General features: G+C 38.6%; 1 protein-coding gene across 2 annotated transcripts; it reads right to left on the bottom strand.

The window, feature by feature from the left end:
• Nucleotides 1-339: 339 nt before the first annotated feature.
• Nucleotides 340-15,327, bottom strand: atl2 (atlastin GTPase 2). 2 transcript variants are annotated; one of them, XM_026224448.1, is made up of 13 exons: nt 15,207-15,327; nt 9,321-9,658; nt 7,650-7,784; nt 7,453-7,557; nt 7,317-7,367; nt 7,172-7,228; nt 4,905-4,997; nt 4,685-4,823; nt 4,471-4,598; nt 3,394-3,450; nt 2,923-2,994; nt 2,137-2,568; nt 340-1,234 (listed from the first exon to the last, which is right to left on the bottom strand). In XM_026224448.1, exons 1-13 carry the CDS (start codon nt 15,277-15,279, stop codon nt 1,115-1,117), a joined length of 1,800 nt encoding a protein of 599 aa, XP_026080233.1. In that variant the 5' UTR covers nt 15,280-15,327; the 3' UTR covers nt 340-1,114. The 2 variants fall into 2 exon arrangements, with proteins under 2 accessions (XP_026080233.1, XP_026080235.1); XM_026224450.1 differs by lacking the exon at nt 15,207-15,327 and adding an exon at nt 14,818-15,158 and having other exon boundaries at nt 999-1,234.
• Nucleotides 15,328-15,627: the final 300 nt, after the last annotated feature.

Genomic DNA, 15,627 nt, shown 5'->3' on the forward strand with positions numbered 1-15,627 from the left:
ATTTCAGTATTTCTGTAGAAATGTAGCATAGCAAATTGGCGGTTTTGGTGGTGGTTGTTTCTGAGAAAAAAATAACTTTCATAATGTGAAAGATGCAATCACTGAATGCATTTTGTGCCAAAGTTATTTTCAAATAGAAAAAAAAAATGTTAATAGTTAAATATACTACAGTGTATTCCAAATTCATGATTACATTCATTTAAAATTCAAATTTGATAATAAAAAGAATTATACATCTATACATTAACATATAAAAGCTTACTGAAGTGTTTATTTTTTTGCAGTTTTAATAAACCACACAATCAATTGCTTCCTAAATAATTCTTAAGGAACCAGAAAGACAATTTTTTTCATATTTTAATTGTTTAAAAAATAAATTACATGGCATAACCTTAAAAGACTGACAAATCAAGTCTTCCGTGAGCACTGCCTTGTGTCAGAAGACTGTGCACAATGGAAGGTGCTCTGAAGCACAACAAAAGGCAAATACAGAATCACATTCATTCTCATCTCAAAACATTGGAAATTAAATTCTTGTGCTCTACAGCTGATATTTGTACAATGATTGACATGCATGAGGCTATGATACGGTCTAAAAACAACACTGTACAAAAAGAGGCCCAATAGAGGGGTGTCTTGGATGGATTTAAAACTTCAGCATTCCTTAAAGGCTCTAAAAAATACCTCACAAGAAATCCAGCAAAATGCGATTACGTTTTCACACTAACTGTGCTAGAAGGCAAAAATGGAAAATGCTACGGATCATCCACTGAGAGCAGTAAATCAACCGTTAAGCACATAAGCGTTTAAACATCTACTGTTGAAATTCACTTTCAGATTGTAAAACATTTGTAGTGCCTCCCTCAATAATCCCTAAAAGCTAGAGAAATCCAACGCTGCATGTAATACCTGATGTTTAAACCTGAATTTCTAAGCATCTGTACTTAAGTCCGTTGCTGTTACAGTGTCAGTCAGCCTGTCGGTGTGTATACTGGTCAGGGTAAAGTATGCTGTAAACTTTGGTTAGAGTCTACATGACCAAATATCACAGAAACTACAAAAACATAAAAGCAGTGATTGTTCAAACAGAGGGGAGATAAGGCACAGCAAACTGTCAGTTGGTCTTCAACTTTGTAGCTTGTGTCACCTGATCTGTTAGTGTGGCTCTTATAGAGTTCACAACAGTCTGTCGGACATTTTCTTCCATGTATTGCTCAGTGAGTGGCTTCAGCACCTGGGAAAAACAACAAAAACTTTAATGGGGCTTGAACAGGTTTTAGCCAGTAGCCAAAGTGGTTGCTAGTGTGTTCTGAGTGAATGTTTACAGGTCACAGGAGACAAATCCATAGATATGGCTTTCCCATGAATGGACTGGATATTTTTACACCTCCTTTAACCTTCATCAAAGCTTGATTGAAGTAACTTCACTTCAAACACACAAAGTTTTGAATGTTCATGTCTTTTCCAGTCATTTGCAACTATTATATGACGATTTTTAATGAATCATTAAAGCAGTGCTTCGAAAGCACCCATCACTATTTCTCATTTCTTATTCAAAGATCTTATGGGTTTGAAATGACATGAGGGTAAATTAGTTAATAACAGTTTTCTGTTGTGGGCGAACTAACCCTTTAACCCCAAGTAAGAGCAATAGTAATACAAAAAGTTAATCAAAAAACAAATCTCAACATACTATTAAAGTCTAATAGCAAGACTAATGCGGTCTCAAAGCACCGTAGTTGAGAATATATAAATTAAGCTAAATCTTGACACTCCCATTAGGAAACAGGAAGAAAACCTGGCGTTAGAATCAAGGTTTGTTCTAAAATGCAAAGGTCCTGGGCCTGTTTTTTGTTTTTTTGGGTGGGCCTTTTCTTGTCTGGACTCCATGAGTAAGATATACTACAGAGGAGTTTAATGGGCCCCCATTGTGTCAGGGCCCAGGACAATGCTGCCCTCTTTACAACTGCTATCAACAGGGAGTCAAATGACTTCCTCAGCTTTAGAAAAAGTGGGTTATGACAGGACTAGAAGTGAAAGGTTTATAGGACAGGATGAACACAAAAGTCCACAGGAAAGCAACTGAAACAACAATATTGTAGAATTGGCCCAGCCATCCAAGGAAGCGTAACTCACCTGTTCCCACAGGGCCTCTGCTATGAGGTCTATGGCCACACCCACTTCACGATACTCTCCTGAGTATCTGACATAAGCCCAGGCACACAACGACAGCAGCGACACCCCCATCACCAGACTGGTCAGAGCCGAGATTACTGACAGCCCAATGAACCCTGCTACGGTGGAGACCATATAGGTAACAAACATGACGGCAAACAAGGTGGCTGGAGTTCTTGCTGCATAGAAAATGTTCTTGCTTTCATTGTGTTTCACGAAATTCGTGTACACTTCATCCAGCTCCGTCTCTAAATGTTGCTGGTAGCGCTGACTGAACTCCACGCCGCCCATTTTCTTCACCGCGTTAAACTGTTGCACGGAGGTTTTCTTAAACTCTTCGTGATAGCGCTGAAGGTCAACAGGGGCGATGTATGGCTTGTCACCTCCACATACCTGCGACATACACGCAACAAAAACATAAGCTCAAAATCATTTCCTAATCGCCAGATGCATGTATTCTAGAAATGATTAAACCATTACAGGCATCTCTGTATTTTGAGTTATCTAGGCCAAACCTACTATTTTAGAGCAATGGCCTCAAGTTATTTTCAGTTATATAGGCTAGCTCATCTCACGTCACGCTCCTGCTATATTTAAAGAGAAATGAGGTCCCTCTCCATCCAAGATCTATTTAGAAAATAAAGAACCTTGAAATGCAGGATGCATTTTGCTCACACCACTTGCAATTTGTCTACATGCATGTTTCTGTCAAGCAGATGCAAAATTAGCAGCTCAGAGTAACTCTACCTGCTCCATGGTTCTGTTATAAGTGTCTTTCGCTCCAGCGACAGCCGTCAAGTTGTTCGCTTCAGCAGTTGCCTGAGTAAAAGAGGCACAGTTGGCACTTAACACTTTGATATAGACTACCGTGCAATAGCATTTTTTTTTGTAATTTACACTTTGACAGACATGTTTTTAAAAAATATATATAATGCTGCTATTTTTTTCTGTCTATTCAAAAGAATCATGAAAAATGTTCAGATTCCACAAAAGCTGTACAATTGTTTTCACCAGTGATAACAAAAAATGTTTCTCGAGCAACAAATATTAAAATGATTTCTGACATGTGACAGAAATCTGGAGTAATGATGCTGAATTTAGGTTTGCCATAGGAATAAAATACATTTTAGAATACATTCAAATAGAAAATATATCATAGTCATTTTAAATGTTTCATAATATTACTGTTTTTGACATTAAAGATTGAGGGCAACACACCTGTAACATGGATTTAGGATGTGGAAGCTCCTCCCCTTGATAGATGTTAATATATGCCTGAAAACAGGGGGGAAAGAACATTTGGATGTTCATAAAGCAGTAAAGGGGTGGTTGACTGCAGTCTAACATGTGTTAAAAAATTTTTTCATAAAATTTACCTTTGTTCTACACCGCTTTGTCCTTCTTATAAACGCGTTGATCATTTCCTGCTTTTATTAAGACCCTCCCCCTCAGAAACAGGCGATGGGCTCTGATTGGCTAGCTAGCCCAGTGAGTTGTGATTGGCTAAACCACCTCTAGTGAGCGTCTAAACATCCCACCCCTCACTTCAGCAGCATGTGCTCTTTTTGTTTTGTAAACAACAGCATTATTAATATCGCTTATTTTGAGCCCCATTGAGAAGCAGAGGATATTACTGATATTTTACTTGAACCTCTAGTTTTCTCTTCTTCTCTAAAGCAGCACAACATGGCCTCGGCCCCTTTGCTGCCTTTTCCCGGGGGCAGTGTTTATCTGGGTTTGTGATGTAACAAACCCGGGAAGTAACTCGTTTGTAGTCTCTACGAGCTGTTTTTGTAGGCATTAAACTGCCAGAATAAAAAAAAAAAAAGACAATATCTCCGTTTGCACTGAACGTTCAGCTTTTTAACTTTGCAGATATTGTTCATGCTCAAACAGCAACATTACACAGTAACTAAAGTTAAAAAAGTGAAATCGCAATCAACCAGCCCTTAAGATGTTCTGGAAATACAATCTGATTGAATGAAACATGTTCAATGATGACACTTTAAAAAGTACACCAGTGATCTCACAACTCAATTCTATGTTGATGTTGTTTGACAACTGCAAACAGACCATTGCCAGGCAATATTTATAGACATAATTATTGTTTAGTGTGATTAATAATTGACTTGATGAAAAAATAAGTTTATTGCTCTAGTAGCAATAAAGACCTGAATCATTTGCTGCACTAAATCTACAGGAACACTTGTATAGAGCCTCTTCAGCTTCAATCCTCACAATTAACACCTGACCTGATTTGTGTTTACAGCTCTCATTGCAGCTATAAAATCTGACCTTGAAATACTCCAGCAGGTCTCTGCACGTGACTTTAGCTCCACCGATCTCTTTCTCTACCAGGTTCTCTGGTGCCAGAAGTAAAGGCACTAGCTTCTGCAGCTCTTTCTTGAACTCATCATCAATGTCTGCAAAAGTAAAATAATGACATGAGGGGCCTACAGTTTAAACGTGCATGCGCATGTCTGTGTCTGAGAGGAAAAACTGTACCGACCTCGCAGTCTGCCATCAAAGTGAGGGTTGGTGGCCACCTTCAGACCTGGATGTGGCAGCAGAAAGCAGCCTATGCTGGAGAAACAGCTGTGAATATGTTTCCTAACGTTCTGCAGCTCTTCATGTTGATTCTGTTTCACCTATACAGAACAAATAATACAAAACTCATCCTCCGTTCAACATGCTGAATCAGTCTTTATCTGTTCTGTGCTTCATCTCACCTGTAGTCTCCGTTCCAAGAAGCGGTTCCCTCCTTTGAGCCCATATCCATGCTCATAGGGATAACACCAGTCTCTTATCAGAAACATTAGTTTCTAGAAGACAGTAAAGAAGAAAAGTTAAGGTATTCCCCTCAAATTAGAAAAACAAAAGACATGAATAAACCCTTTAAACAAAATGCCTAAATGAGCTCTTTTACTGAAAATAGTGTGAAAATTTATTCAGATAACAGCTCATTCGTGTTTTCAGAGAAGCGTTCGATCCCTCAGTATCAACAGTATTTAATAAGTCTTTTAAGAAAAATGTATTGCTTAATCACATCAAACTTTACACTGGAGCTGTGCGATTAAAAATCACGATTTGAGCATGCCTCTTTCGAAACTGCTTTATAGCACGATTTTCTGTGGCCCGACCTCCCGCAGTATGCTATCTGATCCAATCACAATGCAGCGCGCCTAAATGGAGCGAGAGAACAGAACAGACTGGGCATATGCCTACGTAACTCCAGGTTCACACACTGTCTGTGATAGGGCTGTCAATTTTAGTTTGAAAATCGATTGCACAATCGATCGGACCAACCAAAAAAGTTTTGAAAATGAAAATAGGCCATCGATTTTAACCAAATATGTACACTATTAATTTTAAAAGAATATAACAATTAAAAATATAGATGTAACAAAACTCACAAACAAGCAGAAAAAGAAAATAAAGAATTCCAAAAGTGCAGTATGCGTTGCGAGAGCTACACAGAAAATACCAGCAATTTTACGCGCCTATAAGACCCATTGACGTCGAAAGCGACCTCTTATGCTGCGTTCACACCAAACGAGAATAGAGCATCTGGCGCGAATTATTTAAATGTTAAGTCAATGCAAAGACGCATCTGGAGGTCTCGCGGTGAGGTAGACGCGAACTCGCCTCATTCGCGCATCTAGCTACAGGAGATGCTGAGTTATGAAAGACCATTGCAAGCTTACAGCAACTGGCTTTTTTGATGGAAAATTGGCAGTAATACCCCCACCTTTCGCAGCTGTACCTGAGTGCTGTACCTGGGACATCAGTGCGGTTGGAGCACGTCTTCTCAACAGCTGGACATATCAATATAGTCAATAAAAAACGCTCTCATCTGGACCCCGAAAATGTTGATCGACTTGTTTTCCTGTCCAATAAATTTGTAAAGGCCCTAGCCTTTTTGAGCATTTCATTATGCCTGCCTAGTGCTGCCTAGCTTTCATTTTTTGAACAGTTGTTTGAAATGGATTAAATCATTATTTAAAATAATCTTGGAGATTTCGTCCCCTCTGCATATATATTTTTTTGAGAATGTTGCACTCCTTTTGCTGTAGCACATGAGCATAGAGAGAGTCGTGTCAGTGCACAAGACGCAGTTAGAGAGAGAGGAGACACATTTAAAGTGCACGCACTCCGGTGAGAGAGCAGCGTGTATCCGAGCATGTGCACATTGTGTTGTGACAGAGCAAAGGAAATCTGCGTGGGAGCAGATATATTCAAACATTATTTTAATGTGCGTCTGCATTACAATAATGCGCTCTCGCTGCTTATTCTGCACCATATACACATACTGTATATCTTTTTATGTTATGCCTTTACCCCTAGACGGGCGTAACACTACACATTTCAGACAGAGTATGTGTGAACCTGTATAATGTATAACAAATATATCTCAACACCTGAGGCACCGCTTCAATGAGCTCTATTACCAATGCATGGCAAAAAAAAAAAGAAGAAAAGAAAAAAATCCCTTGACACGGGATTTTATTATTATTTTTATTTTAATGGTTTAGTCCACAGTGGCGAGAAACGTTATTGTATCTGCCAGCAGCTTGACTGGACTTCTGCTTTTAAACGAATGGTTGTATAATTGCATATTTTTTTGCAAAGAAATCTCAGTTCAGGTGAATTTATGCTATTTGCATTCCATTCTGCTGTTACAAAACACTTGCCTACATTATAAGACTGATAAACTGCAACGGTTTGAGTAAAAAATCTTGGTTGTGTTCTACTGAAGAAACAGTCACCTACCAAAGAAATATTTAATGGTACAGTACTTTTACCTTGGTAGTGGCTAATGGGGATCCAAATAAACAACTAAACAACTACATCTAGGAAGCCATGGGGGTAAGCAGATAAACCTTTATGGGTAACTATCCCTTTAATATCTGGGGTATGGGTGTAAATTTTTGTCCCAAGCACGGGTTGATTTGCAGCCATGTTGTGTACTCAGTATGAAAATTATCAGCTTTTATACCTGAAATGGTTTCTCATATATCTCCTCCATTGCAAGTCGACCATATTCTGTGAACAGCTATAAAAAAAAGAGAGACAAATGAGGTTATGATCCCATACACTATTAACACTAACTAAAAGTGCACACCAACAAAGAAAGCTGCTACCTGGAGATGTTGCAAATCATCTTCCTGGATATTCTGAGAAAGATTATAAACCTAAAACAAACAAGATTGTTAGGTTGCTTAACATGCTAAAATTATTATTTAAAGTCCAGAGCATCACTAATGTGCTTTAACAAACCTGCACAGAGCTGGTCATGGTGCTCAAAGCAAAAACCGTTGCACAGTCTTTGATGGTGGACTGACTGTCAAAGGCTCCCTGAGTGTCCACCAGCAGAACAGCCACCTTCAGACACACACACAGATGAGTCTTATCACACGGTCAACATATCTTCACAGTGAGATAATTCACAATGTTTCAAGTAAACGCCCATCCACCTTCGTTCCATCTTCCTTTTCCACAACAAACACCTCATTCCAGGCCTGGATTCCTGTAGTCTCTCTCTCACAGCCTCCCCTCCAAGAGAAACCAGTCAGTGGCTCATCGTCTCCTCCCATCCATGACTCAGAAGACTATAAAGACACAGAGACAAAAGACATTGTTCTTGTGAAGGTTCTGAAATGTACTTAATAAAGCATGCAAGCTCATATCCATGTGACCTAGCTGGTTTTATACATGCAGGATGCGGCCCTCAAGTAAAGACATGTCAATGATAGGAGTCATCAGGAATTCTGATAGACTTATTTTTAACAGATATGTGAAAGCTCTAGTGCCTCACATATTTATATGCATACGAGTTGCATGAGAGAGCAGTTTCTGCGAGAATGAGTTGAGTTTAACAACACTCATTGCGTGGATTTCATTTTCACCGTATACACGTACATATGTCAAAGTGGTCAACCGATATATCGGCTGATGTTTGGCATTTTTCAAATATCGGCATCAGCCAATACGTTTTTCTGCTGGGCCGATGTGTTCGAGGTAGGACTTTGATTTTGACGGCAGTGAGAAAGGCAGCGCTTAAGCACACACAGCTCACATTCTCTCTCTTGTTCACGGTCGTCGTTAATACTTCTGTCTAATATGGATAGAAGTCTTTCTAATAATCAGACAGAACTGTTAAACAAAGGAATTAATGTATACAAAGTATTATAATGATTGCTTTTATATTATTAGTAGTAGAAAGGCAAACATTATAATACTTTCTCATTTGCCGTCAGCATTAAGCAAATACACATTTATATAATTTAAACAAATCTTTGAATGGCTAATCGACATTTCATTTCACAAACCTCGCAAACTTAGTCGACTCCAGCTGTGTAGTTTGCATTTTTATCCAGCATGACCGTGTGTTCTCTGTGACGGTCGGTCGAAGAGAATTGAATGCTTTAAACTTTAAACATTTATGCATTTGCCCACGGTCATATTCATGTAATTTTCAAAAATATAATTCTCAATGTACGCAAACTTGCCAGAATACTGAGTGCCCTGTTGGTTACAGTGTTTACTTCCTTTTAAAATATATTATAATTCAAAATTTTAAATACATTTTTGCTTTCCAAGATATCGGCATCAGCAGTCTAAAAACACTTATCGGTTGATCTCTAATCAAGTCTTTTACAAATTAAATGTGCGCGAATAAGGGCGGTGATACAGCGCTGTGTCTGATCATGACACAACGGATTACTATGACACACAGCAAACAATGAATGATATGTAGACCGAAAACTTAAAGAAGCGTAACTAAAAAGTGACTGCCTTTATTCTTTCTGTTTTTTTCTGAGATCTTAATATTCCTTCCTCTGTATAATGAGTGTGTTGTAGTAGGTCTGTGTTTTATTGGTTGTTTTCTCCCCTCTTCCCAACCTCTACATTCCTAATTTTCCAGATTTACGTGCCCATTTCTGGAGTCTTTTTCAGACCTAAGGTATGAAAAACCAGTGCTGAAACGTGAGGGGTTTCATGACACTGTAAAGTAGATTAAACATTTGAATAAAATGGGGATGTTGTATTTCTCTTTTATAAATATACACATTTTATTTTAAAAAAGTAAATTATGTCCAATTATTAACTACTAATTAGATCAGTGGAAGGGTATTTGTTCTTACCTTTTTATGCATGTAACGCAGCATGAAGTCCAGCAGGAAGGACTTCCCCTTGCGAAAGGCCCCGGCGACAGACACCACAACCACATTAAGATCCTTCACATGTTCCTGCATCAGGATTTTTTCCAATGCAGCGGCATCCAACTCAAACTTATGATCATCCTCATTCGCAACCACAATTTGGATGGGTCGAGCCCCCTCAGGGACTGGGTCGTCCTCCGGCTCAAGCTCTTCTGCTACAGCACACGGTGCCACTCCATTAGTATCAGAGCTGAACTCCTCCAGTGAGCGCAACGCCTCAACGGGGCGGCACAGAGGAACATCTTCCACACCGGTCATATCTGAAGGGGAAAAACAGGGTCATTTGTAAGGTATTTAACTGGCCGCAACTATTACAAACATTTTGATAACTGCAATAAAGCCACAATAAAAAAAAATGTTTTTTTCTGAAACTTTCAGATTTCACTCTCTAATTTTCTATTTAGTTTAAATTGAAGAATCATAATTACTAACTGAAAAAAACTGAACCAAAACTAAAACTGCAGCTCATTACTGCGGTCACTTTCTGTTCCAGGAGTGTGGGACTCTGTTTTAACCCCATGCACTTTATTCATGAGCTGCGATAATCCTAGATCCTTTCAGCCACAGGGCTAAATTTGGTCATTTTTGTTCTCTGGTTAAGACCAATGTTACAAAACAAACACTCTTTCCCCCTTCACTCTGGTCTCAGGCTCATGGCCAGCCGAGCAGAAGTGTCAGTGTGAGCAAACACACACCAAGGACACACTGGAGAGGGTATAGTCCAATCAAAATTGCTTCAAGCACAGGCCAATACAGATTTGTGCCACACTCGTATTGGCCAGACCGAATAATACTGAGTTTAAATATAAATTATAAATGGGCCAAAGTGGTTCTGTTCTCACACACACACACACACACACATTTAGGAATCCCTGCATTACATTAACAAACATTAGTAAACATGAAAACATGACTGAAGTCTTCCAGGTTTTAAATATTTTTGTCCAGACATCCAATAGGACTATTTAATGAAGATCACAGGATATGATGAAGACATTATTTCACAGCTATGCATCAGCAGTGTTGCATAATTATTAGTCTCATGTATATAAGTGGTAGGTACATTTAGACAGAACATTTTTAAGAAAAAACGGGGGAATTAGGAAAATCAATACATTATGAACATAATATATTGCTACTGTCTGAATATGTAATCCATAAAAAGTAACAGTCATCTGATTATGAGCATTTCAATATGTAATCAATTCACAAGTGCTTAATTTCTGGAATCTGATAAGCAATCCAGATTTTGTCTTAGATTACACTCCATAATTGATATAATACATTAAAAAGTTGCATGACTACATGATGATATACAACTCACAGGAGTTTGTGTGATGTTGTTAAACTCAAAGAGTAAAGTATAGAAAGAGGAGCCAACTAAAAATACTATAATATTAAATTATAGTTTATAGTAAACTATAATTTTAAAACTAACTTCTTATGTCAGGACATAAAGTGATATAGGACAACATGGCTGCATTTGTTAGTGAATGCACTGGCTAACATGAGCAGGGATCAATGCTGAGGATTTTCTCTACTGGCCCGGGAGATGTACTGCTACGGTGTACCCCGGTCGAGCCAGTGGTTTACATTTTTCCTTGCCCTGCCAACATTTTCACTGGCCTTGCCAAAAAAATAATAATAATTAGACTCCAGGTCCAAATGCAACTCACGAGACACATTCACAACAAATGTTGATTCAGTGGTAGAGTTACACTCACGAGACACTGCACTTATTCGCAATCACAAAAGTACATTATTTACTCACGCTTTAAAGCCTTGCCAGTTAAATATTTTTATGAATGTGGGTAACCAAACAGCTGCTGGTCCCCATTGATTTAATAGTAGGAAAACCAGCAACTGTATCAATATCGATATTGTAACAATATCGACAAGTACCAGTATCGGTAAAATGTTAATGATACCCATCCCTAAATGAGGGTGAGCGATTAATGACCTGATTTACATTTTCAGGGTGAACCTTTCCTTGAAGGTGCTACTAACATACATAATTCTGTCATATTGTTTTTTGTTTATTCTTAAATGGGCCTTATTATGCTTTTTCTTTTTTTGTGTGAGTTTGCATAAAAGTCTACTTTAGAGGGAGATATTTCTTTTTTTTTTTTTATCCCTTTTCAAGAACTAAAATGAATGGCTTGTTTTGGACAACAGCATTGTTTTCCCATTTTGTGATATCACAAAGTGGCCCATTAGAACGTTTTTATGATAAATTGTTGACAGTACAATAATGTCATCTACTGAAATAACTCTCAATTGATTGGGCAATACTGACGACAACTATACCAGAGCAGATGGAAATTGCTGCTTTGGCAAAGGGCGGGGCAGTACTGAATAGGGCATCAAAAATCATTTTAGATTCATTTTCGATTTTTAAGACATAATTGTTCATTGAATCGGAGTGCTGCTATAACAAAAGAAAAACATCACTGCAGGCTTCAACCCGGCTGCATTTATGATTAAGGCAATTCAAAAATCTCCAAGATTATTTTAAATAATGATTCAATCCATTTCAAACAACTGTTAAAAAAAATAAAAAAATAATTGCAACTTTAAATTGACTTTTTTTTATGAAACGTAACCGACACTGAGGCTAGGCGGCAATAGGCAGGCATAATAAAATGCACAAAAAGGCTAGTGCCATTACAAATTTACTGGACAGGAAAACAAGTCGATCAACATTTTCGGGGTCCAGAGCAGTTTTTTTTCTATTCACTATATGTCCAGCTGTCGAGAAGACACGCTCCGACCGCACTGATGTCCCAGGGACACTCAAGTACAGCTGCGCAAGGTGGGGGTATTACTGCCAATTTTCCATCACAAAAGCCGGTCGCTGTCAGCTTGCAACAGCCTTTTCATAACTCAGAATTTCCTGTAACTAGATGCGCGAATGACGCAAATTCGCGTCTACCACGCCGTGAGACCTCCAGATGTGCGTAAAACGCGTCTGTTCATTGAATCATTCGCGCCAGACGCTCTATTCACGTTTGGTGTGAACGCAACGCAGCATAAGAGGTCTTATAGGCACGTAAAATTGCTGGTAGTTTCTGTCTAGCTTTCGCAAGGCATACTGCACTTTCGGAATTCTTTATTTTCTTTTTCTGCTTGTTTGTGAGTTTAGTTACACTATATTTTTTATAGTTTAATTATTTTAAAATTAATACTGCACATATTTGGTTTTTAATCGATTCCCTATTTTCGTTTTCAAAACTTTTTTTGTTTTGTGTCCGATCGATTGTGCAATTGATTTTCAAACTAAAAGTGACAGCCCTAGTACTGAAACACTTTCTAATCTGTTCGCTAATCACAGCACGCTGGGACAGCTAACCAATGGCAACTAGGGGTGTCCATGGTTAACCGGTTAACCGATTAACCGTTAAAAATTAAGTAACCGAGTGAAACATTTTGCTCGGTTAAGTGACGTCAATGGCGTGCATTGAATTTAGTTGTAATACATTTTTGCACCACCAGAGACCGCCAGAGCGCTCCCAGACATTTGTAATGTCCACAAGAAGAAGTCATTTTTCTAATATGAAGCGGGCTAATACGAGTGACGGGGCAAAATGCAAGTATTGCAATACAGTGCTTAGATATACTTCAAGTACAACCTCGTTGTTGTAATCTCAACAGCCAACACCCGCGCATCATTAGGCCGGTCAGGACACACTGGATGCGTGAAAGCATCTCAGCTGCGTGGCGTGTCTGTTTTTAATTCGGCTCTCATGTTAACAGGTTATAGCTTGCCGACTGCCTGCGTGAGACGCGCGGCTCAGGCGCGGCTCGACGCGTGCATGCTAGAAATAGAACCGACGCCTTGTTGGAAGCGTTTCCAGGCAAAGTATAATAGGAAAAATGTTTATATGTCATTTTGTACAAAAATACATATTAATTCATGACATTTTGATATTTGAAAGTCTATAGGTTGACATAAATTCAGATATAAATGTAATTTAAATAAATAAATAAATAATTATCGCTTTTCAAATATTGTACGTGTCAAACATAGTCATAGCCTTAGCGAGGCGGCCGCGGAGTCTGCTTGTTACCTTTTTGCCTTATACATTTTAGGCTTATTCTCAAATTCAGATTGTGTTAATGGGCGGCATTATTAGACAGTTTTAATAGGACAATTTGACCGGAGAGATTAAATTTTGTCGGACATTCCTTTTTTTTCTCGGCCAATGTCCGGAAATTACTATGGTTATGGTTACTATGGCACACTATGGTTAACCGAGTATTAACCGCTAAGGGCCTCGGTTAACGGTTAATGAAAAACTTGAGAACGTGCAGCCCTAATGGCAACACACTGGGACAGCTAACCAATCACAACACGCTGGGACAGCTAACCAATCACAAAACGCTGGGACAGCTAACCAATCCCAACACACTAGGACAGCTAACCAATTACAGCACATTTCGTCTTTCGGAAGGAAGGCCTTCATCAAACCCGAAAATAATTGCTAGTGATCGGGTGAAAAGTATTGCAATAATGTAAATGATGTGAAAAATAATGTGTTTTCAAACCACAAAACAGGAGAGCATGTTCTAGTACACGCCCAAAACAAAATCAAGAGTTTGTAAAAGAGCATAATATGACCCTTTTTAAGAATTCCAATGTCAAAATGTTGCCATTTTTAAAAACGAATAGGAATAGAAAAATGTTTATAATAGATTTATGTACAATATAAATTGTATGATTAGAAATGTGTAAATATGTGTAAATATATATATATGATGTATATAAATATACACACTCACACACACATACATTTATTCATTTAGCAGATAGTATGCGCATTTATATATATTAGACACGAACATCTAACACAATAACCACTTGCTTAAATCTTATCAGTTCATAAACTGACTAATATAATTGCAGAGATAAAAGATACCTTTATATAAACTCCCTGTGAACTTAGACATCACCACATGTTGATTTACTGGACGGAACAGCCTAGCCCTAAGTAAAAGTAAATTTACATGGCAAATTACTCTGGTGAGTTCTGAGACTAAACACACAGGCGTCCAGGACATCCACCACCCAAAAGCTCAAGAGAGCATACACGAAGCACAACTCATTTGATGTGAATGTAGATAAAGTGTCATTAGTTTGCAGCAGCGCGCGAGATCTTTGAAAACCCGACCGCGCGCGGAGTCGTCAATCACAGAGCAGCTGGCGAATTCAGTGAAATACTGAAATTATGCTATTTAATGTAATGTTAAGTTACCAAAACATTTCAACTCACAAACAGCATTGGAATTGGATTTTACTGCATAACGCACACTGAACGACCATGAAAAAAAATGAGACATTTAGAAAGCCTGGCTCCAAAGTTTGCAAGGTCGTAAATCAAGCCATCTAATAATAGCAAGCATAAAAATGTTAAACACTCACCGAGAACACTGCCGTTTAACAATAAACGCACTGAGTGTGTAACTTATATCACACATAAACCGTTATGGCGTCAGTGACAGGTAACGTATCGGAACTCGCACGAGGCTTTTAACGCCAGAGACGCAAGTCAACAACAGCTAAATGTCTCAAACTCAAACTCTGTTTCAGCTCTCACTGCTCCAGGAGATCCGCTTTCTGCCGTGAACCGATTCCCACTGGCTCGAGTTTGACCGTGAACAGATATAACACAAGCTCAAGTACCGCGTTTAACTTTTAACCGGTCGTTACAACACATACGAACGCAAACTAACAGACAGGCACTCGTAAAACTAAATGAGTTTGTGAAGAACGGCTGTCCGATCACACACGATATGAAACGAGGTTGTCACCTTCAGCAAAGTTGTGGTATTTACGCTTCGTCGCTGAGAAATGCCGATTCCTCGGTCCGCTGTCTTCCGCCATCTTGGTTCTGTTCAAACTTTGCTGTGACGTCACACAGCCCCAGTTTCCCTCATGCTGAGCCAGATATCAGCGATGTTTGTCAATGTTGATAACAAAACAAAAAAGAACTACAGTTCGTACAAAAAAAAAAAAAACATATAAACCAAAAACTAGGTCTACGTAAGAAGGAATATTCTGCACTTTATGTCACTCTTCAAAAAACTTTAGAGTGAACTTAGCACTATGCACTATGCAGTACAGTAGGCTAAAGCCATTACTAGAATCTGATTATAAATGTTCTACATCATAGTCATGTATTAAACCGCGTCAACTGTGCCTACTACAATAGGAAATCTGCAAAAAAAAAAA

Source organism: Carassius auratus, chromosome 38 (assembly GCF_003368295.1).
Source record: "Carassius auratus strain Wakin chromosome 38, ASM336829v1, whole genome shotgun sequence".
NCBI classification, from domain to species: Eukaryota; Metazoa; Chordata; class Actinopteri; order Cypriniformes; family Cyprinidae; genus Carassius; species Carassius auratus.

Bases quoted from the DNA above. Each gene is read 5' to 3' on its own strand.
- atl2 (XM_026224448.1), bottom strand. From the start codon at position 15,279: ATGGCGGAAGACAGCGGACCGAGGAATCGGCATTTCTCAGCGACGAAG. The intron at 2,995-3,393 runs GTGTGTTGCCCT...TCTTTTACTCAG, and splicing joins ATCCTAAATCCATGTTACAG to GCAACTGCTGAAGCGAACAA. The intron at 2,569-2,922 runs GTAGAGTTACTC...TGTATGTCGCAG, and splicing joins ATAACAGAACCATGGAGCAG to GTATGTGGAGGTGACAAGCC.